The sequence below is a fragment of the Papio anubis genome, chromosome 1, assembly GCF_008728515.1.
Source record: "Papio anubis isolate 15944 chromosome 1, Panubis1.0, whole genome shotgun sequence".
In the NCBI taxonomy this organism is placed as follows: Eukaryota; Metazoa; Chordata; class Mammalia; order Primates; family Cercopithecidae; genus Papio; species Papio anubis.
In genome coordinates, this window is record NC_044976.1 from 169,097,851 (window position 1) to 169,121,690 (window position 23,840).

Genomic DNA, 23,840 nt, shown 5'->3' on the forward strand with positions numbered 1-23,840 from the left:
TTGAGAAGCTTAATTATATGAATTTTTGTGCTTGTCTCCATTACGTTTACTTCTCGTATTTAGCTGGTACTTAGATGCTCACAGAAGGCTTTAGATCAGTGTTTATTTTCATTAACAACAAGCTTGATTTTTTTTAAGATTAGGAAGCATAAATGCAGTGGTTCTAAGGATGTGACTTCCTTAGGCCTACATAATGCTTATAGGTTTTTAAAAAAAGAATTGTCTGTCTGCAACTATCATTTCTCAGTTCTGAAGACTGTCAGTTCTCACTAGGCAGGCACACAAACTGAAATGTCTTTCACTATAAAGATGTTTTCCCTTTATCTGCCACATTTCCAGTTATCAAAAATAAAATCACATCTAGACTCCAAGTGTTCAATATTATTTATCAAAATAAATTTATTAAAAGTATTCAAAGACCACTTCAAAGTGTAGCTGCCTTCAAGACAGATTTTTGGCACTCATAACGGAGACTGCAGTTTTCAACACCATAGTACTCATTCTATTTCACATGTCATTTTTAACAATGCAAACATGGACCATTTCAGTTTCAGCACTACATGAGACAACAGTACTGATGATCTGTGGTCATAAGAACTCCAATACCCTTGCACATAGTAAACACTTTACTGTTATTGAGTCCTAAACTAAAACTACTATGTGGTAACATGGATCGATTTAGGGAAAGATGTACAGTCAGCTACCTAAGGCCACATAATCCCAGATCTATTGATTTTAAATGCTTTTGGACCAACAGTATTACATTGTCTCTTTCATCGTCTTACATTCCTGCTTTTCAGAGTGAGACACCACGTTCAGACCACCTATTCCCTTCTTGCGTTCTGTACACAGTGAGGGAAGCTGTTCTGATACCAGCTTCTCCTAGTCAGTTACTGGCTTCCTGATTCACTACCCAGCTTTGAATCAATAGTTCTGAGTGATGTTTCCTGAACACCCAGGCTGAATTCAAGGTCAGTCTTTATGGCAGGTCAGTCTTTCCCCTTAGGAAAAAGAATGAAATGTCCTCCATTTCTGGGCTCCCTTTTACATTTCATGTAGCATGAGGCTCTGTGGTGATTTGAGGCTTTTTACACAAGTCCTGGTAGAATTCTGACTCCAAGAAACGGGGATAAGAGTTGTTCTCCATCAAGCTGTATACCCTTTTCTGGGCAGTTGTGAAGCAGCCACTTGTAGCTTCTTGTATATTCTGGGCAATCAGAGTTTTGGTTTGAAAATCTATGTTTATCTGAAATAAAACAAAAATGTTGTTTATTTGGTGTTCAGAGTTAAAGATTAAAATTTAGTATTTGAAAACAAAAAATAAAAATTATGCGTGATTAGCTTTACTACCTAAGTCACAGAAGAACTTTAACATAACTGAAAGCTACAACGTGGGGGGACTTTTTACCCCTCCTTCTAGCCCCACTTTGCCCTTATTTTGTTTCACTTTTGTGCTAAAAATGTCCAGATTGTGCTCAATTTAGGAACTTGTTTCCTTACCTCTTTTGGAGCTTCCTTTTCTATAAAATCAGTATATATTTTCCTTGCTTTTGAGGACAATTTTTGGGGTGATTTGGTTTTTTTGAAGTCTTCACAGGCCAGCCAGAATTCAATATTTTCTTCACAGAATTCCGACTTTAGAAAAGCCCTGAATGCAGCAAGACCATCTGAAGGGGGGAGAAAAGAAAGCATGCAGAATGTGAAGAACCGAGTGACCAAATGATTCTTTATGTCTCTCCTAGTACTTCTCCCTCACATTTTAATTATTTCTAAATGACAGCAATTTTCTAGATTTCGCTTAAACCTGTAATTCTCAAAATTTAGCTTTTTAAAGACGAAGATACCAGTAGGCAAAATGCTTATGTTGGCCCTCTGCTGCAAAAATATAAGTACTTTGCTGTCAATGCAAAGTAAATATTTATAGGGGAGACATAAATTCCCTGGGAACTAAGCCTCTTGAAAACATTGTATGCAATGGAAAAACTGACTCAACCTTAACTATAAGCAACTGCCACTTTAATTTTTTGAGGCTGATTTTCTTCCCCACCTGGAGGAAATACATGCATTTATTTCCATGGTTAAACCCTGGGAAATAAAGGAGAGAAAAACAGGCTTTATCCAATAGTGACTGCAGTCTAATCCCCCTCAGGCAAGCTGCTCTTTTGTTGTGTGGACCCAGCCTTTCCAGGCTTTTGCAATGTTAGCAACGGCTCAAGTTCAAGAGTTAACTTACATTTGCTGGCTAGCAGCTCGTCAAATGCTTCTGACCACAGCTGTGCTTCCTCAGGAGAAGGTCTGCAAGAGAGGTTCTGCATGTTAGCTTATGCACATCAGAGTTCCCCTTTTCAGTTCAGCAACTAACTATTAATATTTGCAAGTACAGGATTCTCAACTTACTTGATGAAAGCTTGTTGTTTGCTTTTTTTGCCGGTTTTGGGTTTCCCAGGAGTAGAGGAATTTTGCAAGAAGTAGCTCAAACGGGTCTTCCAATCTTTTAAACTAAAACAAAAAAATTTAAAAAAGATAATCACTAAGTAGCAACACTTGAATATGCTACTGCAGCTGAACGCATTTTTACCAAATAAAGTCACTCAGTAACTAGAGACAAACTGCATAAGGCAAAGCAAGAACTCTTCAAATAACAGTCTTATCCACTTAACATTTAAACCTCATGTACTGAGCAGTTTCATCCATTAATCTGATCGTATCTACTAGTTTTACAACTAAGGGCAGGGCTACCTACAATGACTAGGGTATTGTAAAGAATTGTTAATGAATTTAGTTCAAAAGGCAGATACTATTTCTGGCTCACAAAGGGCATCAGTTTGTTTGCAAGGTTAATTACAATTCCGAGGGGTTTTACACTTTAATGAAAAGGACAGACGTGGAACTGTCTGGAGCCGGCCCACGCTTCTCTCTTTAGAGCAAGAGGTTCTGGAGCATGCCAGAGACAGTGTACAAGGAGGTGGGTGACTGATTCCCCTGCGCTCTTCCTTCCCCACCTACAACACTTCTTTTAAGCAGACGCTGCAGAACAATTATTTGTTCCACATTCGTGACTGGGTGAGATCTGCTCTATAATTAAAAAACAAAAATGGATTTTAAACGAGTATATTCACAACCAGCAAGAGCATCTCCTTCCAGGAGCTGTGTAAGCTGATGAGAACTCATCATGCAACGTATGCATGCTGGGGACGCGCTTCAGCCGCAGGATTCTGATGTCATTTTGAATGCAGGAGGACAAAAAGCCAACCCGCAATTTCTTAGCGCATCCACCACCGCCCTCATATCAACTATCTCCCTCGGTTCCTAAACTCTACCCGAGCATCACCCAGATTTAACCTTAACAAACTGACCTTTTCGATTTTTTTTTTTCCCCTGCAGAGGCTCGGGCTAGTTTCCTAACATCAAAGCCGAGCCCAAAGTACCGCGTTTGCAGCTCGCAGTGTGTGGCAGGGGTGGCAGGAGAGGGAAGAAAGCCATACTCACAGGGTCCGTTTCATCTTTTCCCGCTTCTCCTCGCTCTTGTGGCCGCTGCCAGCGCTAGTGTCCATAGGTCTGCAGTCGTGTTGAACAGCCAAGAACATAGCACTTTGCATTATCGTCCTCCCGCTGGGGCCGCGGCTGTTTGCTGCTGGGCGTGCGTCGCAGCTTTTATAAGAAGCCGCGACTTGGGGGCGGGGCTTCGCGGCTCCGGCCCCGCCTCAAGAGGACGCGGATTGGTTGGTTGCAAACGGGCACTGGGATGGGGTCAGCGCCCGCCAGCGGCAGTCACGGTTAACGCCGAAGGGTCTGGAAGCCAGGGCGCTGCTGACGTCTGCGGCCCGGGCTTCTTGCGCACTCGGACTACATAGCAGCGGCCAGCTGGGGCCGGTGTGCGAGCAGACAGGGACTTTTCAGTGTGGGCCGTTGCCCACGACCTTTTGCTGAAGCGTGGCGGCCAGGCGGGCTCGGGGGCTTGCGGCGGAGGGAGAGAGCCGAAGTTGGCTGCGGCCCGACGGAGGCTACGTCGCTCCCTCACCCACCCACCCTGACGGGCTCCCCAGCCCCAGGCCAGAGTGGCGATTCCCTGGCAGGAGGAGGTCGCCCGCCGCGAGGCCGGAGTTCAGTGGCCTGATTTTGAATGAAGAGTGGGATTTTTCTTCTTTTTTTGAGCGCGTTCCCTGACCCCGCGCCTCATTTCTTGTTTGCTGTCCTACTGTAGGGACTCATTCGACACACCCTGGTCAATGAACTGAGGCTACGGGGAGACCCTCCCCCGTTTCTCTCTGCCACTTAATTTAAGGAAGGTGTAACCTGAAACGTTGACTGCCCGGGGGCAGGGTGGGACCTGCTCTGCAGCTTGCTGAGGCGTCTTGAAACACTTTGGGAATGAACATTAGGGATTGAACAAGAGAAGGTGACTTTATCAGAAGACAGTGCTTTAATTGGGTTTGCATTTTTGATCACTACTAGGCACGTGGCTGGGTCTATCTATAGGGTCAGTCCTCAGGAGCCCTTGGTCACATCTGCCAAAATGGAAATCACAGGTTTCCTTATGATGGGAGAGGAAGCTGGAGACACAGATATTTCAGAGCTGTAATGCACTAGAATCATGAGTTCAAGAAGTCAGGATTTCCTTATGAGTCATTCTTGTTTTGAGTTAGGATTTACCAGAACTTTTAATAACTGGCAAAAAGTAGGGGGGAGGAGGAGTTAACAGTTTCCTTCATTAAGTTTTTTGTTAATTCTTCAAGTATCATCTCTACTCCTGAAGGTTTTAAAACGACTTGATTGGTAAAAACAAATAGATTACCTCAACCACAAAATGAGTTGATTTCGTACAATATTACCAGAACTAGCCAATGAAATGTTTAAGCGGCTTTGCAACCAAGCGGCAGATGTTTTCTCTAGATAGTATTCGACTTGTTAAAAGAAAATTGGAAATAGTTAATATATTCTTACGGTGAGCTGCCAGTAGTTGGAGCTCCAAGTTTGACTTAGAGGGCAAAACCTGCAGTTATTTAAGACAACAGTTGTGGACTTTATTGTGGAGAGGAAAATCATGTAGATTTCAGTAACAGATATTTTGAAACATGCTTGTTAACTCAATGCCATTTTTCCTTAAGCATATGCTCTTCCTCTCCTAAACTTTGCATAATATTCCTACATCTATTTTCACTTTCTGATGACTCAGTACGTATTTATCAGCTGTCTGTAATACGCAGACACTTGCTTTTTCTCACCAATGTAAACCTCAATATATTTTATACTTAGAACCTTAGATGTTAGAATTCACTCATAGACAGTTAAATTCGCTGGTAGGCCAGGAGTTCTCGCAAAGAGGCCGCAGAGAGAGAGAGAGAGAGCTGGACTTCTGTCAGGAGACCTAATTAGAGCCTAGACTTAACCAGTAAATGATAAGTAACTGTTGGGACAGTAGCTTCACACCTCTTTGAGTCCCAGTTTCTCATCTGTAATAAGAGTAACATGTAGTTTCTGGCCAGCCTCAGAGGATATTATGTGACTCTTACATGAAAGGTCTTTTCTAAACTCTAAAGTACTGTACAAAAGTTTATTACTGATTTGCATATGTGTGGAAAAAGGAAATGTTCAAACCATAGCTATTCACGATGGAAAAATCATACGAGGATTAACTCAGAGGTAATTAGGTTATAAATGTGTAGGTACTATTAAATATCAAAATGTTTAAATTTGTAGGTACACAAATACACAAGATACACAAATTTGTAGAAGATCAAGCTCATTATAGATATTTAATAAATGCTCACTGGATAATAAACAAATCAGAAAAATAAGGAAACTGATTAACATTTAAACTTTTCAGGCTGGGTATTGTGGTTCATGCTGGAAATTCCAGCACGTTGGGAGGCTGAGGCAGGCGGAAGGCTTGAGCTCAGAAGTTCGAGGCTCAAGCATTCAAGTTGCAGTGAGCTGTGATTGTGCCGTTGCACTCCAACTTGAGTGATAGAGTGAGACCCTGTCTCTTAAAATAATAATAATTAAATACACTTTTCAGAGATCTCCACACCAAGGAAGTTTAATCATCTCAATATATTAATGAAGGTGAATATACATGTACCTGTGTAAGCAACTGGTTTAAATATAGATTATTCTTGATGTTTTTGTGTTTAATATAATTCTTTGCTTTTTTCATAAACCCAGATCAGTGGCTGATGTCAGGTGGCAGAAAATTAATTTTTCTCTGAAAATTATGTGGTTGGTTAATAAATCTGGATATAAATCAACTTGCAATTTTTGTATCTCTGTGTAATTTTAAGAGTTAAGGCAGTACCTGCTATAGAAACCTTTTCCTCAAAAACTTGCCATGTTAATGTCTTTTAAAAGACAGGGCAATATATGTATATTTATATATACATGTTACATATAACATGAATATATACATCTTATATATTTCATGCGTATGTGTAATATGTATTACATGTATATTTACGTATATATGTAAAACGAAAGCTGGAATCTTTGATGACTTCCCTTTTTGTTGTTGCAACTGGCTTTTAGGTAAATAGAATTGCTCCACATAAAGATGACACATATTTTCCATCCTGTGGTAGAGGAAGAAACAATGCAGTGGGTTGTAAAAGTTGCGCAGCAAAACCATAGTTTGAGAGTGGCTTATAAACGAACCATACATTTTCTGTGTTGAACCTACCATGCCCTCTACTGGAGAGATTGATTGAACAGATTAGTGGTGGAGGTTTTCCAGCTAGTTTATGAACTTTTTATAATTTTTTAAAAGTTTATAGAAGAAGGCAAACAAAAAATACAAGTTTCTTGCATAACATATCTTAGGTTCTTGTATGATATATTTTGTGTGTCTTAAATTATGAAGAGTAAAAATTTCCCATCATACTTCTCCCTTCTGCTCCCACTCTATGCTAATTTTATTAATAAAAATTATTAAGTCCTATTCCTATTAACTAAAAATATTTATATAAAATAACTCTCCTACTTATGCTTTAGAAATGTAGAAACCACTGGACGCTGTGGCTCACGCCTGTAATCACAGCAGTTTGGAAGGCCAAGAAAGGAGGAGGCTTGCTTGAGCCCAGGAGTTCAAGACCAGCTTGGGCAGCATAGCTAGACCCCGTCTGTACAAAAATATATTTTAAAAAAATTACCTAGGCATGGTGGTATGCACCTGTAGTCCCATCTACTCAGGCGGTTGAGGTGGGAGGATTGCTTGAGCCCAAGGAGTTTGAGGCTACAGTGAGCCATGATGGTGCCACTGCCTCTAGCCTGGGTGACAGAGGGAGACCCTGCCTCTTAAAAAAAAAAAAAAAAAAAGATTAAAAAAAAAAAAAGGAATTTAGGAACCAAGATACTTGCTTTAAAAAACACAAAAGTATAATTCTGTGTATTATTCTGTGCTTTGCTTTTTTCAGTTAGTAAGATATTTTAATTTCCAAATTTCTGAGAGCTGTAAACCTATTGATTACCTTATGAAATGTTAAGTAGGTGCGTTAGTTAAAAAAAAAAAGGAAAAAGAATCAGGAAGTTAAATGCTATGTGGTGATGAGTAATTGGAAAAAATGAAAACTTTTTTTACCCTAATTGTCGAATATATTTAAAGAAGTATAATGCCTGTGTTTTAAAAAAAATTTTGTCCGATTTAACTTTAGTTGGTGAAATATTCTTTAACAGAATGAAACTATGACCCCATGAGATTTTGTACTTTACTCCTTAACCCCAATATGATCTGAGATTTAAAAATTATGATTAATTTTTGAGAATGTAATGTTCATACCCAGAAGCTGAGAGAAAATGAGTGTTTTTGTCAGAAATAAATCACAGGTTAAACCTATTTGACATGTATTATAGCTAAGTTAATAATTTTACCAGTCCTTGTGTTGATACTTCCAGTTAGTGTAATTCCATGGTTCTGTCTTAAATTTATGCCAAGTATATGATATGGAGTATGTCATACTTCCAATGCAGGCAGGTCCTGCTTAAATTTAATAGCCCCCTGTTTACAAAAACATCTAGATGCCCTTCATAAACCAGCAATAAGAGCGTCATGAAGTGTTTTTTTTTTTCCTAAAAAATACTAACATGTATTGAAATACCTTGGAAAGGTTGTTGTAGCTATTAGGTCTGTAAGGTAAAGGACTATAAGTATGAGGTCTGAATAAGGGAATTGTTTCCAATGTGTTCCTGCTGCTGCACTCTTTTTGTGCATGGAGTACCGGGGGAGAATAGGTGATATAAATGCTTTCTTATAAAATAGGTTACATAGTTGGCATATTGTCTATGAGGGTAAAGCTAGGAATTTCTTTTTTGGTGTTTCTTTTGACTGGAATTTTAATTTCTGTCCATGAAATTTTGCCAAACCATTGGAGTGTCAAGTGTCCTATCGACTACTTTTTTGAAATGTGGGGATAGTAAGTTAACAAAATACAAAATTTTAAGTATCTATGTGATAATAATCACAAAGCCTTTTTAAAAAAAGTCTGAAGAAAGCCATTTTTCATCTCATAAATAAGGAATCTGTTTATATTAGTATTTCTTTTTCAGTATACTGATGACTATTTGTATGTAGAGAGCATTAATCCATTTCAGAATTGGTTTTCACAGGTTTTTATTCATGGACTACTTCCTAATAACCTAAAACCTTGTGGATTTCTCTCCCAAACACATTTTTGAAACAAAAATTCCAAAATCTCAACAGAATTAATTAGAAAAAATATAATGCTTTTAAGGAGGTATCTGTAGGCCTTGACACAGTTGCCATGTGGCACTAGTCCCCTCAAAAGTTCCCAGTTTCAAAAGACAGAATAATTTTGCATTTCTTTTCATGAAGTACCCTTAGGAGAGTGGGATGGCGGAGGGGTTGTCCATAATTGGGATACTTGGTTTTTGTTCCTAGTCTCTGCCCTAATTTGTTTAGAACTCAGGCACATTGTTTGGCTTTGTTGTGCTTAGGCTACTTATCTTTCATGCACAAGTACTTATAGCACTCTTCCTTTGTAGGAATTTAAAAGAAAACAATACTGGAAGTGTCCTGGACAGCTTGGTAGATGATAGTACATAGTTCTCAGGACTGGCCTTCAGCTAAACTTTGTAGTAGGACTAGTTTCTTCTAGGTGACTCTTTTGTCCATTTTTCTGTCTTGCTCCTGTGCAGAATCCTCATTCTTTTTTGGGGATCTGTTCATTTATGAAGTTTCCTGGTGGTCGTCTTGGGCCCTTTCAAATGCTCCTTTGGGCACATCAGTGGTGTAAGGTTACTTTTTAATTTAAAGAGTGTTTTTGTAGAGCAGATTACAGCACATTTGAGAGGAAGGTACAGAGATAGCGCATATGTCTTCTGCTCTCATACATACATAACCACCCCATTACTAATATCTGACAGTTGATAAACTTATATTGACACATCATTACCACCCAGAGTCCATAGTTGACATTAGGGTTTGTTCTTGGTGTTGTACGTTCTGTGGGTTTAGACAAATTTATAATGACATGTATCCACCATTATAGCATCATAGTATTTTCACTCTGCCCTAAAAATTCTCTGTGTTCTGCCCATTCCTCCCTCCCTACCTCATAACCCCATAACCCCTAGCAACCACCAATTTTCTGTTTTCTGTCTCCATAGTTTTGCCTTTTCCGGAGTGTTAATAGTTGGAATCACACAATATGTAGCCTTTTCAGATTGGCTTCTTTCACTTAGTAATATGCATTTATGTTTCCTCCATGTCTTTTCAGGGCTTAATAGCTCATTTCTTTTTAGTGCTGAGTAATATTCCATCGTCTAGATGTACCACAGTTTATCCACTCACCTACTGAAGGACATCTTTGTTGCTTCCAAGTTTTGACAAATATGAAAACGTTGCTATAAACATTCATGTGCAGGTTTTTGTGTGGGTGGAAGTTTTCAACTCCTTTGGGCAGATATTGAAGGGCATAATTGCTCAATCATAAGGTAAGAGTATGATTAGTTTCATGAGAAACCACCAACCACTTCCAAAGTGACTGTACTATGTTGCATTCCCACCAGCAACAAATGGGAATTCCTGTTGCATGTCCTTTTTGACATTTGCTGTAGTCAGTTCTGGATTTTGGCCATTTTAACAGGTGTGTATTGGTATCTCATTGTTGTTTCATTTTGCATTTCTCTAATGACATATGATGTAGAGTATCTTTTCACATGCTTATTTGCCATCTTTATTATCTTGGGTGAGATGTCTGGTATGTTCTTTGGCCCATGTTTTAGTTGAATTGTTTTCTTATTGTTGAGTTTTAAGAATTCTTTGTATATTTTGGATTAGAGGTTTTTTAAAATCAGATATCCCCTTTGCAAATATTTTCTCCCAGTCTGTAACTTGTTTTTCCATTACGTTGATGTTGTCTTTTGCAGAGCAGAGATTTTTTTAATTTTATTTTAATGAAGTCCAGTTTATCAATTCTTTCTTTCATGGACTGTATCTTGATGTGATATTCATTTTCATATCCAAGGTCATCTAGATTTTCTCCTTGGTGATTCTCTTCTAGGAGTTTATAGTTTTGCATTTTACTTTTAGGTTGGTGATACATTTTGAGTTATTTTTCTGAATGAAGTTACTTTCCCAAATATTTATGTTCTTCCTTAAAAATGTTTTGGAAATGTACAGCTCTTTACATGTTAATCTTTTCATCTTTTTTTGTAGGCATCTTCACTATCTTTACAGAGTGAATTATCTCCACATTAGATATTTGGTGAAAACATTTCTCTTTCTCAGGGCACTGTAGGAAGGACTTAAAGTTGCCACTGGAGCTTTTGTCTCTCCCTTTCTGACTGCATTTCCCCCCATTTCTGATTGTAGTGAAGATTTCTCACTTGGAGACTTATAATTTTTCAGTGCGTCAACTATTTTATCTCCTTCAGTTAATTTACAGTGAACATCTGGTTAAGAGTTTCTAAAGTAAATTTGAAAATAAGCCCAGCTGAAGCCAGGATAGCCACTTGGCCTAGCCCAGCCTAGATGAGCTGTATTTAACTATGCAACATTACTCATATTTTTTCAGAATTCTTTTGGATTTATTTTTAGAAGCACCCATACTCTGATGCATTCATTATATCTAATTTCAGAATTCCACTGTTCATGTTTTCTTCTACATCAACAGCAGCCTTATCTGTCATCTTTAGCAAATGGTGGATCTGACTTTATTATTTAAAGCTTATTCCATACGCACTAGCTTTTTAAAACTTTATTTTCCTGATTAATAAGTTTGCTCATCTTTCTATCCACTCTTTAGCTTCTTTTTTCCCCCACTGTTTAATATGAAACATCTTAATATAAAAAAATCAATATTTTATTTATTGCATTTTCTTAAGAAAATCCAGAAAAGGGATCACTTCATATTTCCATAATAGTACAACATTGCAGATTGAAAACAACTGTTTTGAACACAGCTGAACTTTCAGATAAATTGACTTTCATTTGATTGCAGGATTCAACATTTCTCAGATGTTAATACAGAGTCAAAAGTGGCAGATAGAACTTTTCAAATTGCTTATGTTTGTTCCACCTGGTTGCACTGATGAACACACAGGCTGTATTCATCATTGCTTGCATCTGTGTTCTTCAGAGCCAATAAGATTTTTTCCACCCTCAGACCATCATCATAACACACCATCCAGAGGATTAAATATAGAACATGCCTATACAATATATCATACTGATCTGATGTTGATACTTATATCACACTTGGAAACTCCCATTATAAATTTTTCCTCCAGAAGAACAAGAGGCAACTTTTCATCTTGCTCGGCAACATCTATATAATTTATCAGGTCTAGCGGCCCTTCAAGACATTTTCTCTGAGAGAGTTTCAGTGTCTTAATGGCACCACCACATTTTATTTGAAATTCTGCACACGTATTTGAATTATTGTTGCTTTGTCCTGAGCTCTTGGTGGAATTTACGTTGAGACTGGCCACAGGGCTGGACTATGAAAGGCCCCCAATGCTAGAATCTACAGACTTGCTCTTAGTACTGATTTCACCACTTTGGGAACTGCTACTACTGTGTCTTTTTTTTTTTTTTTTGCCTTTCCAAAACATTTTTCACCATAGCTTCATCTAGAGAATATCACCATAGAATCAAATATTATTTTATTATCTTCAAAGGTTCTAAAGACAGGTCTGCACAGATAGCTTCCTTTCATCCTAACATAGTTAGTTCTTTTTATAGAAACAATGTACGTCAACACGGAGCATAGGCGGAGGACCGCCTATGTTTCTGTTAGAGTCAGAGCACTGCACACCTCCTTAGTTTCTTGTGAAAGCAGTTTTTTACTTCTCATAATATAGAAGTTTTCATCAGAAACATCTCCTCAGTGCTGTCTGAAGTTGTTCGTCAGTCTTCTGATATATTTTGAAGGCTGTTTGCTTGTAGCTACTTGAAATTGAATGTCTTTAATGCATTGTCTGTTATTTTGCTTGATGAATCTTCTGGATATTTCTTGTAATGTCAGGTTCAACTTGTTCTAAATGTTCAGGTCACTCTTTGCTAAGTCTTTTTCTAAAAGAATGTATTTTCTAAGTCCAAGCAAAGAGTTGGAGATTTTCAGCTCTTTTTTAATGCCTTCCGTTTTTCCATTTCCGATAGTTTGTTTTGGAGCATGGATTCCATTAAAGTTAATTCAAGGCCTTCAAATTCTTTTTGAAAAAGGTTAAATGTGTAAAAAATTTGAAAGTCTTTCCTCTAGAAGAAGAGAAACATCAGCGCCTAGTTCTATGTCTTTACTTGTATAAGATAGGCCTTTAATTATTAAAAATCTGATCATGACTATAAATAACACCATCTTCCACAGCAATCCATGGGTATCGGGATCTGGTTGAAAGTCCTCTGGCAGGGCTGCCGCTGGCTGGCACAGTGTCCCCTAGAACCAGTGCAACACTGAACATCACGGCCATGATCAGTCTCTCTGTGATCCCCTAGGCTGTTGTGAGGCGCTTCAGTTTGTTAGGTCTCATAGACCATCATAGAGCACTAGAGAGTATCCGGCCTGGAACCAAATCAGTGCCTGGTAGACTTCAGTGGAGGTGAGAGAGAAGGAATAAATACAGTAAATTACTGGCTAATTCTTCTCCTTCTCTCTCTATTTTTTTTAAAGAGACAGGGTCTTGCTATGTTGCCCAGGTTGGAGTGCAATGGCTATTCACAAGTACCATCATAGAATACTATGACCTCAGACTGGGCTCAGACAATCCTCCCACCTCAGCCTCCTGAGTAGCTAGGAGGAGGTTTGCACCCCTGCACCTGGCTTCTCCTTCTCTTAAATAAACTTATCATTTTGTGGCCCTGGATCTTTTAGCCACAGAGCACCAAAAACTTCTTATTCTCAGAGCCTCTTCATGTCTGGCTGGCCTTGACTATTCACAGAGAGGGCAGAACACAAGTGGGGAAAAGATTATGAAGGACCCTACAAAGGGTTTCAACTTACTTCACCAATTATACCTTGAAAAACAAAGGAAGAAATAAGTTGGAATTTTAGAAAGTTTTCACAACTCAAGCCTGTACTGTAGTTATGAGCTAGGAAAACTCAATTTTCTCAAACTCTTTTTGCATGTGGTAAAATGTTTGATGATGCAGAAGCCCTTCAAGATACTTCTTTTCAGAATGATAATCTTTGAGGGTATCAGATGCTGATGCAGCTTTCCTCACAGGGACTGATCCCTAGGCAGTAGGGGACCCAGGCTTTGTTCAACTGAATTTAACAACTCAGTCTTGGCCAGGCTTGGTGACTCACACCTGCATCCCAGTACTTTGGAAGGCCAAGGTGGGAGGCTCACTTGAGCCCAGGAGTTCTAGATCAGACTGGGCAACATAGCAAGACCCTGTCTCTACAAACGAACAAATGAAACTTAGCTGGGCACAGTGGTGTTTTCCCACGGTACTAGCTATTCTGAGGCTGAGGTGCAAGGATTGCTTGAGCCCAGGGGTTTGAGACTGCAGTGAACTCTGATTGTGCCACTGCACTTTAGCCTGGGCAACAGTGAGACCCTGTCTCTGAAAGTCACTTTATCAGGCCATTCTTACGTTGCTATAAATAATTACCTGAGACTAGGGTAATTTATAAGAGGTTTAATTGGCTCATGGTTCTGCAGGCTGTACAGGAAGCATAGCACTGCGACTGCTTATGGGGATGCCTTGGGAACTTTTACTTATGGCGGAAGGCAAAGTGGGAGCTTGCATGTCACGTGGTCAAAGCAGGAACAAGAGGGAGAGGGAAGGAGGGGAGGTGCCACACACTTTTAAACGATTGCATCTTGTAAGAACTAAGTCACTATGGTGAGGACAGCACCAAGCCGTGAGGGACCTGCCCCCATGATCGAAATACCTTCCACCAGGCCCTGCCTCCAACACTGGAGATTATATCGCAACAGGTGATTTGGAGGGCACATCCGAACTATATCACACACACCATCCCATTGACAACAAATTGGTAGGAATTTTTAAAATTCTACTTATTTCTTCCTTCTTCTTTTTTTTTTTTTTTTTTTTCTTGGAGACAGTATCTGTCTCTGTCACCCAGGCTGGAGTGCAGTGGCATGATCATGGCTCACTTCAGCCTCGACCTCCTATGGTCAGGTGATCCTCCCTCCTCAGCCTCCCGAGCATCTGTGACCATAGGTGTAAGTCACCACACCTGACTAAGTTTTTTGAGTTTTAGTAGAGACAAGGTCTTGCTATGTCACCCAGGCTAGTCTTGAACTCCTGAGCTGAAGGGTCCTCCTGCCTCAGTCTCCGAAAGTGCTAGGATTACAGATGGGAGCCACTGTGCCCAGCTCTTCCTTCATTTTAAAAGGTAAAATTGGTGAAGTAAGTTGCAACCCTTTGTGGGGCCCACTGGTTTTGGCAGGGCCAGGCTGGGCTGGGATGAATGGCTCTGCAGGTCTGGCTGAGCTCCCTCATGTGTGCTGAGGACAGCTGATATGGGCAAGTGCAGCTCCAGCCTTGGCTCTGGCCCACATATTTCTTACCCTTGTTTTATAACCTGTGTTATAAGCCCGATCTTTTCTGCCCATGGTAACGGCAGATGCACAAAAGAGCCATTGGGGAGCAGTTATCCAATCTACATTTTCAAAAGTTCACCCTGACTATGAGATGTCAGAATCTCATTTGATTGCCTTTTCATGAAGTCATGATCCTCAGGGAGCCTGTAGGTTTTCTGGAAGTAGGATATAGAATAGGAGCTGATATAGTCACCCATTTCTTCTGTTTATGTGGCTCACTTCACCAGTCACTGTCAAGAAAAGTTGGGATATTTGAGCTGACAGAGATGAGATCACAATAAACACCAACCCAGAGATGGTATTCTGAAATGACTACACTCTGTTGACCAGGTGAGGAGTGGCCCTCCACAGCACATACTGTCCTATGGGCAGAGCGACAACTTAGGTATCCAAGATGCTGATGCAGCAAGGCCTAGTGCTGAGTAACTGCAGGATTCCAGGGAGCTCTTCATAGCTATAGGCCTCAGTTTCTTCTTTAAAGAGGAGGAAATATGTGAATAGAATCTATATCCTGAATCAGTGGGGTTCAAGCTGGTGTGAATACTTCATCTTTGAAAGGGCTGAGATACTTTTTCTAGTACGTTTAATTTTTTATTTTTTTTTTAATTGATTGTAGAGTTTTCCTGAAAGAATAAATCAACACTGATATCAAGAGAGCAAGGAATGATGGACCAAGTCTTTCCAAAACCTATTACCTTGCCAAAAGGTGGTAAGTCATTATTTCTTGTCCTGAAATACCAGCAGCAAGTAAGAGCTCCAGAATTTCAGCCAACGTGACGTGTTATTTTTTATATTCCCATTTCCATATCTGAGGTGCACAGCTCCTGGCTGTCCTGCCTCTTGGGGAACACCATGATTCCTTCCTGGGCTGGCAGATGACTGATAAAACATAAAGAATGTCTGGAGGAAGTTGTCTATGCTTTGTGAAGCCCCTTTTTAATTTATTTACTTTTTCTTATTTTTTCATTTTTTAATAACTTGTTTTCCCCACATGCCTTCTATCCTTCTGATCCCCCCATTTTTTTTAATACAAAAAATTAAGTATTTAGGGTTTCTTTTTGCCATGTAGCACATAAACAGACCTCCTTAATAGACTGCTTTTTGGTTTGAAAGAGAGAAGCAGTCAAGAACACAGGTTCTTGAAAATAAGGAAGTGTGTTTGTGAGTATATGTGTTTTGGGGGAGGGTAGAGAGTAGGGTTAAGTGATGATGGTTATGAGAATTTAAAGGCTTAGCAGAGCTGTGAGTTTAAGGTGGTCAGGAAAATTTTCTCCGTAGGTCTTTTATGTCCAAATCAGGGAATGTTTGTAGAAATATCAGATTTTCTTTCTATTTGGGAAGAGGTTGTCTCCCTTCAATCTTCCGTCTCCAAGAAAAAAAAAAAGAAGAAGGAGGTACAAATAAGTGGAATTTTAAAAATTCCTACAATTTGTTGTCAATGAGATGGCGTGTGTGATAGTTTGGCTATTATGTTGAGATGTAATCTTATTTGTCCCTCAACTGTTGAAGTTCCTTAGATGTCTTCTCTTTTCGTTCTGCAGATTTACTCTCTCTCTCAGATTTACTATCCATTCCCATAAATTCACGTGTGATCTGTATACTGACGAATCCTTGTGCTGATCTCTGCTCATCTCAGACCCTTACAGCTCATTGTCCTAACTGATTCACTTAGATGACAAAAAGGCAGTTCAAAAGAAAAACCCCACAGCATTTAGCATTTCCTATCTTTGCCATTGTATCTATTTCTTTGCCTTTGTTCTCTATCTCAGTGAATGGTACTATACCTGGGACAAAACACGGGAGGGAGAGAGTAGTCACCTTTGAGTCCTAGCCTCTCCTAATCCCATATTGAATCTATCCTGCTTATTTCTGCCCATTATACAAATTTACAACTTTGTAAAAAAAAGTTTTATTTCTTTTTACAATTTTTTTTTTCAATTAAAAAAATATTTTTTGAGACAGTCTCCTTCTGTCACCCCGGCTGGAGTGCAGTGGCACAGTCACTGCTCACTGCAGTCCTGGGCTCAAGCCATCCTCCCACCTCAGCCTGTGGAGTAGCCGGGACTTCAGGTGCATGCCACCACACCTGGGTAATTAAAAAAAAAAATTTTTTTTAGAGATGGGGTCTCACTATGTTGTCCAGGCTGAATTTTACTCTTAAATATGAACTTCTCCTCTCCATTACCATTTCCACTTTTCTAATTCTCTCCTTATCTCTCTTATGAACTGAAGCAAGACTTCTTATCTTTGTCTGTTTTTTTTCTAAATTATATATTTTTCAGTCAGCATGATTTTACTAAAACACTTATCTGATTATTGTTCCTTTTCTGCTTAAAACTACTAATGACTTTTCATTGCCCTTAAGTTCTAAATTCCTTAATTTGAATTACAAAAGTCTTTGTATCTGGCTCCTGAATGCCTTCCCAGCCTCATCTTTTAGTGCCTCTGCCTTGCTCTCTATGCTATTATCCTATTAAATTGTTTTAGTCTGCCTGCCATGCTTCCTTGTTCCTCTGTCTTGGATCTTTTCCTTATTCATCCCGTTCTTCATCTGACTAACTTGTATATTATTCATACTCCTTCAGATATTGCTTAAATAAACTTCCTCTCCTGGAGACTTTTCCTCCCTCCACTAACACATCTGAGTGAGATGCCTCTCCTACATGTTCTCACAGCACCTATCATTTCTCACAGCAACTATTAATTTACTTACCGTAATGAATTGCAATTACCTAGTGTCTTGTCAGTACCTCTGACTACACTGTAGTTATTGTGTTTATTTTTGTATGTTGGCACATATATAGAGGATACTCTGCCATTGCTGAGGGAATGGATGGATGACAGTGTTACAAACTCAGGTTCAGTTGCTCACTGCTTGCAGAGTCCAATTAACAAGAGGGACGTCTGGTATAAAGAAGGTCACTTTTTATTCCAGAGCTAGCTCAGGGAAGAAGTACAGGCTTCCTGCCTTAAGGGTACTACTTTGCCTTTGAAGCAGAAAGTGGGTGCTTTTAAAGGGAGTCTATCATGAATGGCACACAACAGTAGTAGTAAACAGGTGGGGACTCCATGTACCAGCTTGGTGCCTTATCTACTGGGCAGTCAAGTTGCTGTCTTCATGGGCAGAAATAGGTTGTAAAGTGGCCACAAACTCTCCAGGTGAGAGTTTTGTAGCAGGACTTTGGGGTGTAAATAGACTATTATCTCTCGAGGCAACCTTCCTACTGGTGGGTGAGAGTTCTGTTGTGGAGCTTCCAAGCACATAGTTAGATCAACTTGCCCTGTAGGGAGTGTCTGGTGAAGGGAAGGTAAAAGGTTATCCTTGCATTTCTAAAAGGCTAAATGGAAAGTGGGAGATAGGGAGAAATGGAGAAAAAAGAAAATAGTTAAAAAATAGTAACTGTTTCTTTTTTTCTTAGAAAAATTAGGATACTTGGTTACGGAAGTATGAATGAATGATTAGTTTTCCAGGGAGTCTGCTCTCTGTATCAGTGTTACTTGGCTCAGAGGTTCATATGTTCATGATTTCTATAATTAAATTCTGTTTGTAACTTTATAAGGTTTCCATATTAACATTGAATTTTGCATGGCTTACAAATTAATTTTCTATTTTTTCCTATTAGTTTTTTTCTGTTTGCAATTTAAGGCAGAACTTTTTTTAAAAAGTATGGTTCTTACCTGTTGTAAATGGAACACTTTGCAAAACTACTTAACGGAGATTCAAATCAAGGGGAAAATTGACAAGGCAGTGATATATAGGCTACTCATTTAAGCATTATTAACAGGTATATGATCTCATCTTTCCTCTAGTGAGAACATTTAAAAATACTCCACAGGATTAAAAAATCAGATGACATTATTATTTATTTTCATTTTATGATCTTTTGTAATGTATATTTGAATAAAGCTATACATCTTAATTAATTTAATAATTAATAAAATCTAATATAAAAGTAGCTTATTTCTGAGACTTTTAAAGAATTTCCATTTTCAACCATTATATAATAGGTTAGTTATGTCTTTGTATCTTCTGTCAGGCAAATGGACTGAGGCTTAACACAATACAGACTTTAGAGGACAGAACATTCCCTAATGGTTTTAAATCTTTCATAATTATAGAAAACAACTTTCTTCATACTTTTACTACACTTAAGCTCTGAATTTCTGTACTTATAATAATGCACTATTGCATTATTTGGATTCAAATGTTGAAATCTATCATAGCAGTTATATAATATGCAAAATTATCAGTTTAGACAATGTACCGAGGTTCAAGAAGAGGAAAACAAATAGGAAAACCTTAAGAGTAGAGTCAGTGATAAGGACTCCAAAAGAAAAACACATTGTGGATTTCTGCTTTTAGGTTTTTATCTGGAGCTTATGTACTTACCTCTCCTCCTCTGCCTCCCCCTCTTACAGTCCATTGAAATCACAGGGAACCACACTGAAACCAAACTAATCAGACTTGTGTAGCAGGTAAGTAGGGAGCCTCTTCAGAAGCAAGTAAGTGGGTAATTTCTTTAACTTACCCTGAAAGAGTTTTCATTTTGGAGCAACAGAGGTTTAAACGGGGATGTACTGAGGGCAAGAGGTGAGGGTTAAATTATATTATTTTGGAAACTTTACTAGTGACCCATATCATATATTTCCTTAGGTATTACTTTATATGGATAGTGTACTAAATAAAGAACTAATAAGTTGAGGAGAAAATAAAATAAAAATAAAACTCAAAGGCTATTTAGAAATTATTAAAAGTGAAATAATCATATATGAAAATCTATGGGATGTGTTCAAAGATATACACAGAAAATAATCCAAGTCTTAAGTTAATTTCATAATAGAGCAGAAAGATTGAAAATAAATTAACTAATCCATGCTGGTCACTAATCCGTGGTTTTGAGGAGTGCTGTATTAAGAAGGGTTCTAAAGATGAGTCTGTGCTGACCACTGAGTGCAGCTGTTAGAGAGTAGAGAAAACAGCGTTCAGTGGATTTTGTTAGATGCACTGTATAAAGCCATTAAGAACCAGATAATTTTTTAAATTTTTAAATTATTTTTAAATTTTGCTTTAAGTTCTGGGATACGTGTGCAGAATGTGCAGGTTTGTTACATAGGTATACATGCACCTATCAACCCATCATCTAGGTTTTAAGCCCCACATGCATTAGGTATTTGTCCTAATGCTTTCCCTCCCCTTGTCTCCCAACCCCCTGACAGGCCCTAGTGTGTGTTGTTCCCTTCCCTGTGTCATTGTTCAACTCCCACTTCTGAGTGACAACAGGTGGTGTTTGGTTTTCTGTTCCTGTGTGAGTTTGCTGAGAATGATGGCTTCCAGCTTCATCCATGTCCCTTCAAAGGACATGAACTCACCCTTTGTTATGGCTGCATAGTATTCCATGGTGTATATGTGCTATATTTTCTTTATCCAGTCTATCATTGATGGACATTTGGGTTGGTTCCAAGTCTTTGCTATTGTAAATAGTGCCACAGTAAACATATGTGTGCATGTGTCTTTATAGTAGGGTGACTTGTAATCCTTTGGGTATATAACCAGTAATAGGATTGCTGGGTCAAATGGATTTCTAAGAACCAGATAATTCTTATATTGCTCCAAAGCTCAGAGTGAGAGGAGGTTTCCCAATTATTTTTTGAAGCAAGCATAATTCTGATACCCAAATCTGAGGAAGAAAGCATTCAAAAGAAAACTAAAGGGCGGGCATGGTGGCTCATGCTTATGATCTCAGCACTTTGGGAGGCTGAGGCAGGAGGATCACTTGTGGTCAGGAGTTTGAGATCAGCCTGGCCAATATGGTGAAACCCCATCTCTACCAAAAATACAAAAATTATATGGGCATGGCAGCATGCACCTATAGTCCTAGACACTTGGAAGGCTGAGGTGGGAGAATCGCTTGAACCCAGGAGGCAGAGGTTGCAGTGAGCAGAGATTGTGCCACTGCCCTCCAGTCCAGCCTGGGTGACAGAGTGAGAACCTGTCTCAAAAAAAAAAAAAAAAAAGGAAAACTAAAGATAAATTTGTAGAGACCTCAAATAAAATATGTTCAAGTAGGTTTCACCAGTAAACATAGTAAAATAAGCAGAAACATTGTTTACAGTGAAAAATAAAATTCACCTACAAGTGATAAAAGAAGCTCCTTTCAATTTCTGTTAATCTTAAATTAAATAAATTGTATTACAATTCACAGACAAGGTGGTGAATAATATCCATTCAGCTTTGTCCGGAACAGCACAGATGATAGTGACGTCGTGGAATTCACCTTTGTGGCTATTTAGTGACCCGTTATCACGTGGGCTGTGAGAAATCAGACTGCTAGTCTAGATTAGCATCTAGACTGAAAGTCTGAGAATAGGTGAAAGCCGAAGTAGGATGCCCAGTACCTGATTTTTAATATGAAACTCTCCTTTGTCTCTTATGTTTTGAGTTGGTTATCTGAATGCCTGTCTTATTTGCCTTTGCTTTCAAGAGATAAGAACTATAATGATTCACCTTTGTTTCCATCTAGGACAGACTTTTCCATAGAGCAGGTGCTAAGAAAACACTTAATTGAATTTAATTAAAGAGGCATTGGTATAGTAGGAAGTTCACTGGTCTTGGAGATAGCAATTTGGTTTCAAGGCCAGGCTTTGGTCAGGATGCTTCCTTTCCAGCTCAACTAGGACTTCCTCTCTGGGGGGCCTCCTTGCCACCCACTCTACCCTGCATTCTGAATGAGCTAATTCTCTGTGTTTTCCCACAAACCTGTTCTTCCCTTTCTGGGGCACTTAGCACTTTCCTGTGTCTCCTCTGTGAGACAGTGAGTGTGCTCGGTTCAAACTCTATCCTCTGAATCCTGTGTTTGCAGAGATTGGTACCCCCCATAGTGCTAAAAAATGTGTTACGTGAATAAATGGTTTAGCTTCTCTGTGCTTAAGTTTTTCCCATCTAAAAATAACAATGTTAATAATACATAATATTGGGATTTCCAAGAACCTCCCTTAGAAAAAAGGCTACCCCCTTTCATAAGAACAGCAGTTGTTTGTTATTGAACACTTATTAGATGTTCACTGACCAGACACTTCACATATATTATCATTATGTCCTATCATTGTGCCACAAAGAGATAGGTGCTATTGTTCCCATTTTATAGGTGTTTGGGGAGGTGAAACCACTGCCCCAAATCAATAGCAAGCAAGGCAGTGGCAGAGGTGGGATTTGAATTCCAAGTCTGTAATTTTTCTACTATAGAATTTAGTCACATGCGTTTAATATTTCCATAGGAAGCTCCTCTTGGGTTGCCATCAACAGGTCTCCTCATGGCTATCCTGGCTGTGTCATGATGGTCTCCAAAAGTCTGGCCCTGAAAGTTAAGCTACTGAGATCCAGTCCCTAATGTATTACTGAGTACATGGTAAGTGTCTGCTCAATATGTAATTGTTGAACAAAATACTGAATTAGTGAATGAAAAGCTTATAGATGATACTAGTAACTTATGAAATAAACCAAGAGACTCTTCATGTATGTGTGACTGAAGAGTTTTTAAGCACAACTAACCTGGGCAACATGAAGAAACCCTCTCTCTCCAAAAATACAAAAATTAGCTAGGCGTGGTGGTGTGTGCCTGTAGTCCCAGCTACTCAGGGGGCTGAGGTGGGAGGTTCATTTAAGCCTATGAGGTCGAGGCCGCAGTGAGCTGCCATAGTGCCATAGGACTTCAGCCTGGGTGACAGAGCGAGACCCTGTCACCAAACAAACAAACACACGCTCACAACTTTAGCTGACATACAAATATTCCTAGAAAGGTAAAACTGGAATTGGATTCTCATTTAGTAGTGAAAAATGTGAAATAAGGGATTGATTAGTTAACTAGGGATCTTATTAAAAATGAACACTTCTACATTCCATTTACAGGGTTTGTTATATTTAAACCCTCCATTTGTAAATGTGATATACAATGCTTTGTGAATTGTAAATTGCTAATAATACACTTAATATATTATTAAGGAATTGTTTTCTTTTAAGTGAAAGTTGAAGAAAGTGTCCTTTGGGATTTGTTGAAACTCAAGGAAGAGAACAGTTTTGAGACTCAGGAAGATCTAAAAAGAAAAGGGCTCTTTTATGCAGGGAAAATAATGTTTTCTGTTTTTTATTTTTTTTCTTGTCAGTGGCTCCTTAGAAACAAATCTGGTTGACTAAGCTTTAACAAATAGATTCAACCGGAGTATTTGGCTATTTCAGGGTAGCGACATCCTTAGATTTCCTTAGGTGAGAGTGGCGTATTGTCACGACGCACACGAGGTCTGAAAGGACAGCCAGGAAATTCTGAGCAAGCCGGCAGCGTTCAGGATGAGCAGCAGCTCTGGGGAGCCCGGGCTGATTCTAGTTGCCTGTCAGACTTGTGACTCAGCAGCTCTTTGCTTCCCTCGGTTGATTTCTTCCTGTTCCATCACCAGTTCGTTACTCCTTTCTTCTCTCCTTGTTTCTGCCAGTGGCTTCTGCTTATTGCCATTTATTTTAAAAAATAAGAAACCATTAGAGGCTTACTGTGTGCCAAACAAAATCTCATTTTTATTCTCACAGGGTACAGGGTGTCTTTCTTTTCTGACCATTCATTACCTTAGTCCCCACAATGAGTGTACAGGGACCCCCAAAGCCATCACAATAAGAAAATATTCATGAATGAACAGAAAACGATATATTTCCCACCCAAAAGCTCCTCCCCATTTATTATTAGTCTTAGTGATTAACAACCACTCATATATAATGTAAATGTAATTCAAAACATAATTGTAAAATTTGCAAAAGATGTAGAATTTAATGAAGT

At 39.0% G+C, this 23,840-nt stretch overlaps 1 protein-coding gene, 1 long non-coding RNA gene and 1 pseudogene across 5 annotated transcripts in view; 1 reads left to right on the forward strand and 2 right to left on the reverse strand.

Annotated features, from left to right (window-relative positions):
- Positions 1–378: 378 nt before the first annotated feature.
- RGS2 (regulator of G protein signaling 2) lies at positions 379–3,646 on the reverse strand. The gene is made up of 5 exons (XM_003893375.5): positions 3,490–3,646; positions 2,398–2,499; positions 2,234–2,295; positions 1,501–1,667; positions 379–1,246 (listed from the first exon to the last, which is right to left on the reverse strand). The coding sequence occupies exons 1-5, from the start codon at positions 3,597–3,599 to the stop codon at positions 1,052–1,054; spliced, it is 636 nt and encodes a 211-aa protein (XP_003893424.1). The 5' UTR covers positions 3,600–3,646; the 3' UTR covers positions 379–1,051.
- Positions 3,647–3,676: 30 nt separating this feature from the next.
- The window catches only part of LOC103878996, a 216,446-nt gene continuing 196,282 nt past the window's right edge, over positions 3,677–23,840 (forward strand). For 3 of the 4 annotated variants that reach the window (XR_004179431.1, XR_004179433.1, XR_004179434.1), the window contains exons 1-2: positions 19,446–19,497; positions 22,297–22,427. This is a non-coding gene — a long non-coding RNA (uncharacterized LOC103878996). Of the gene's footprint in view, positions 4,400–19,445; positions 19,498–22,296; positions 22,428–23,840 lie in introns of those variants that run through there. The other variant, XR_004179432.1, reaches the window with a different exon arrangement.
- On the reverse strand, positions 9,809–14,525 carry LOC101020980 (annotated as a pseudogene).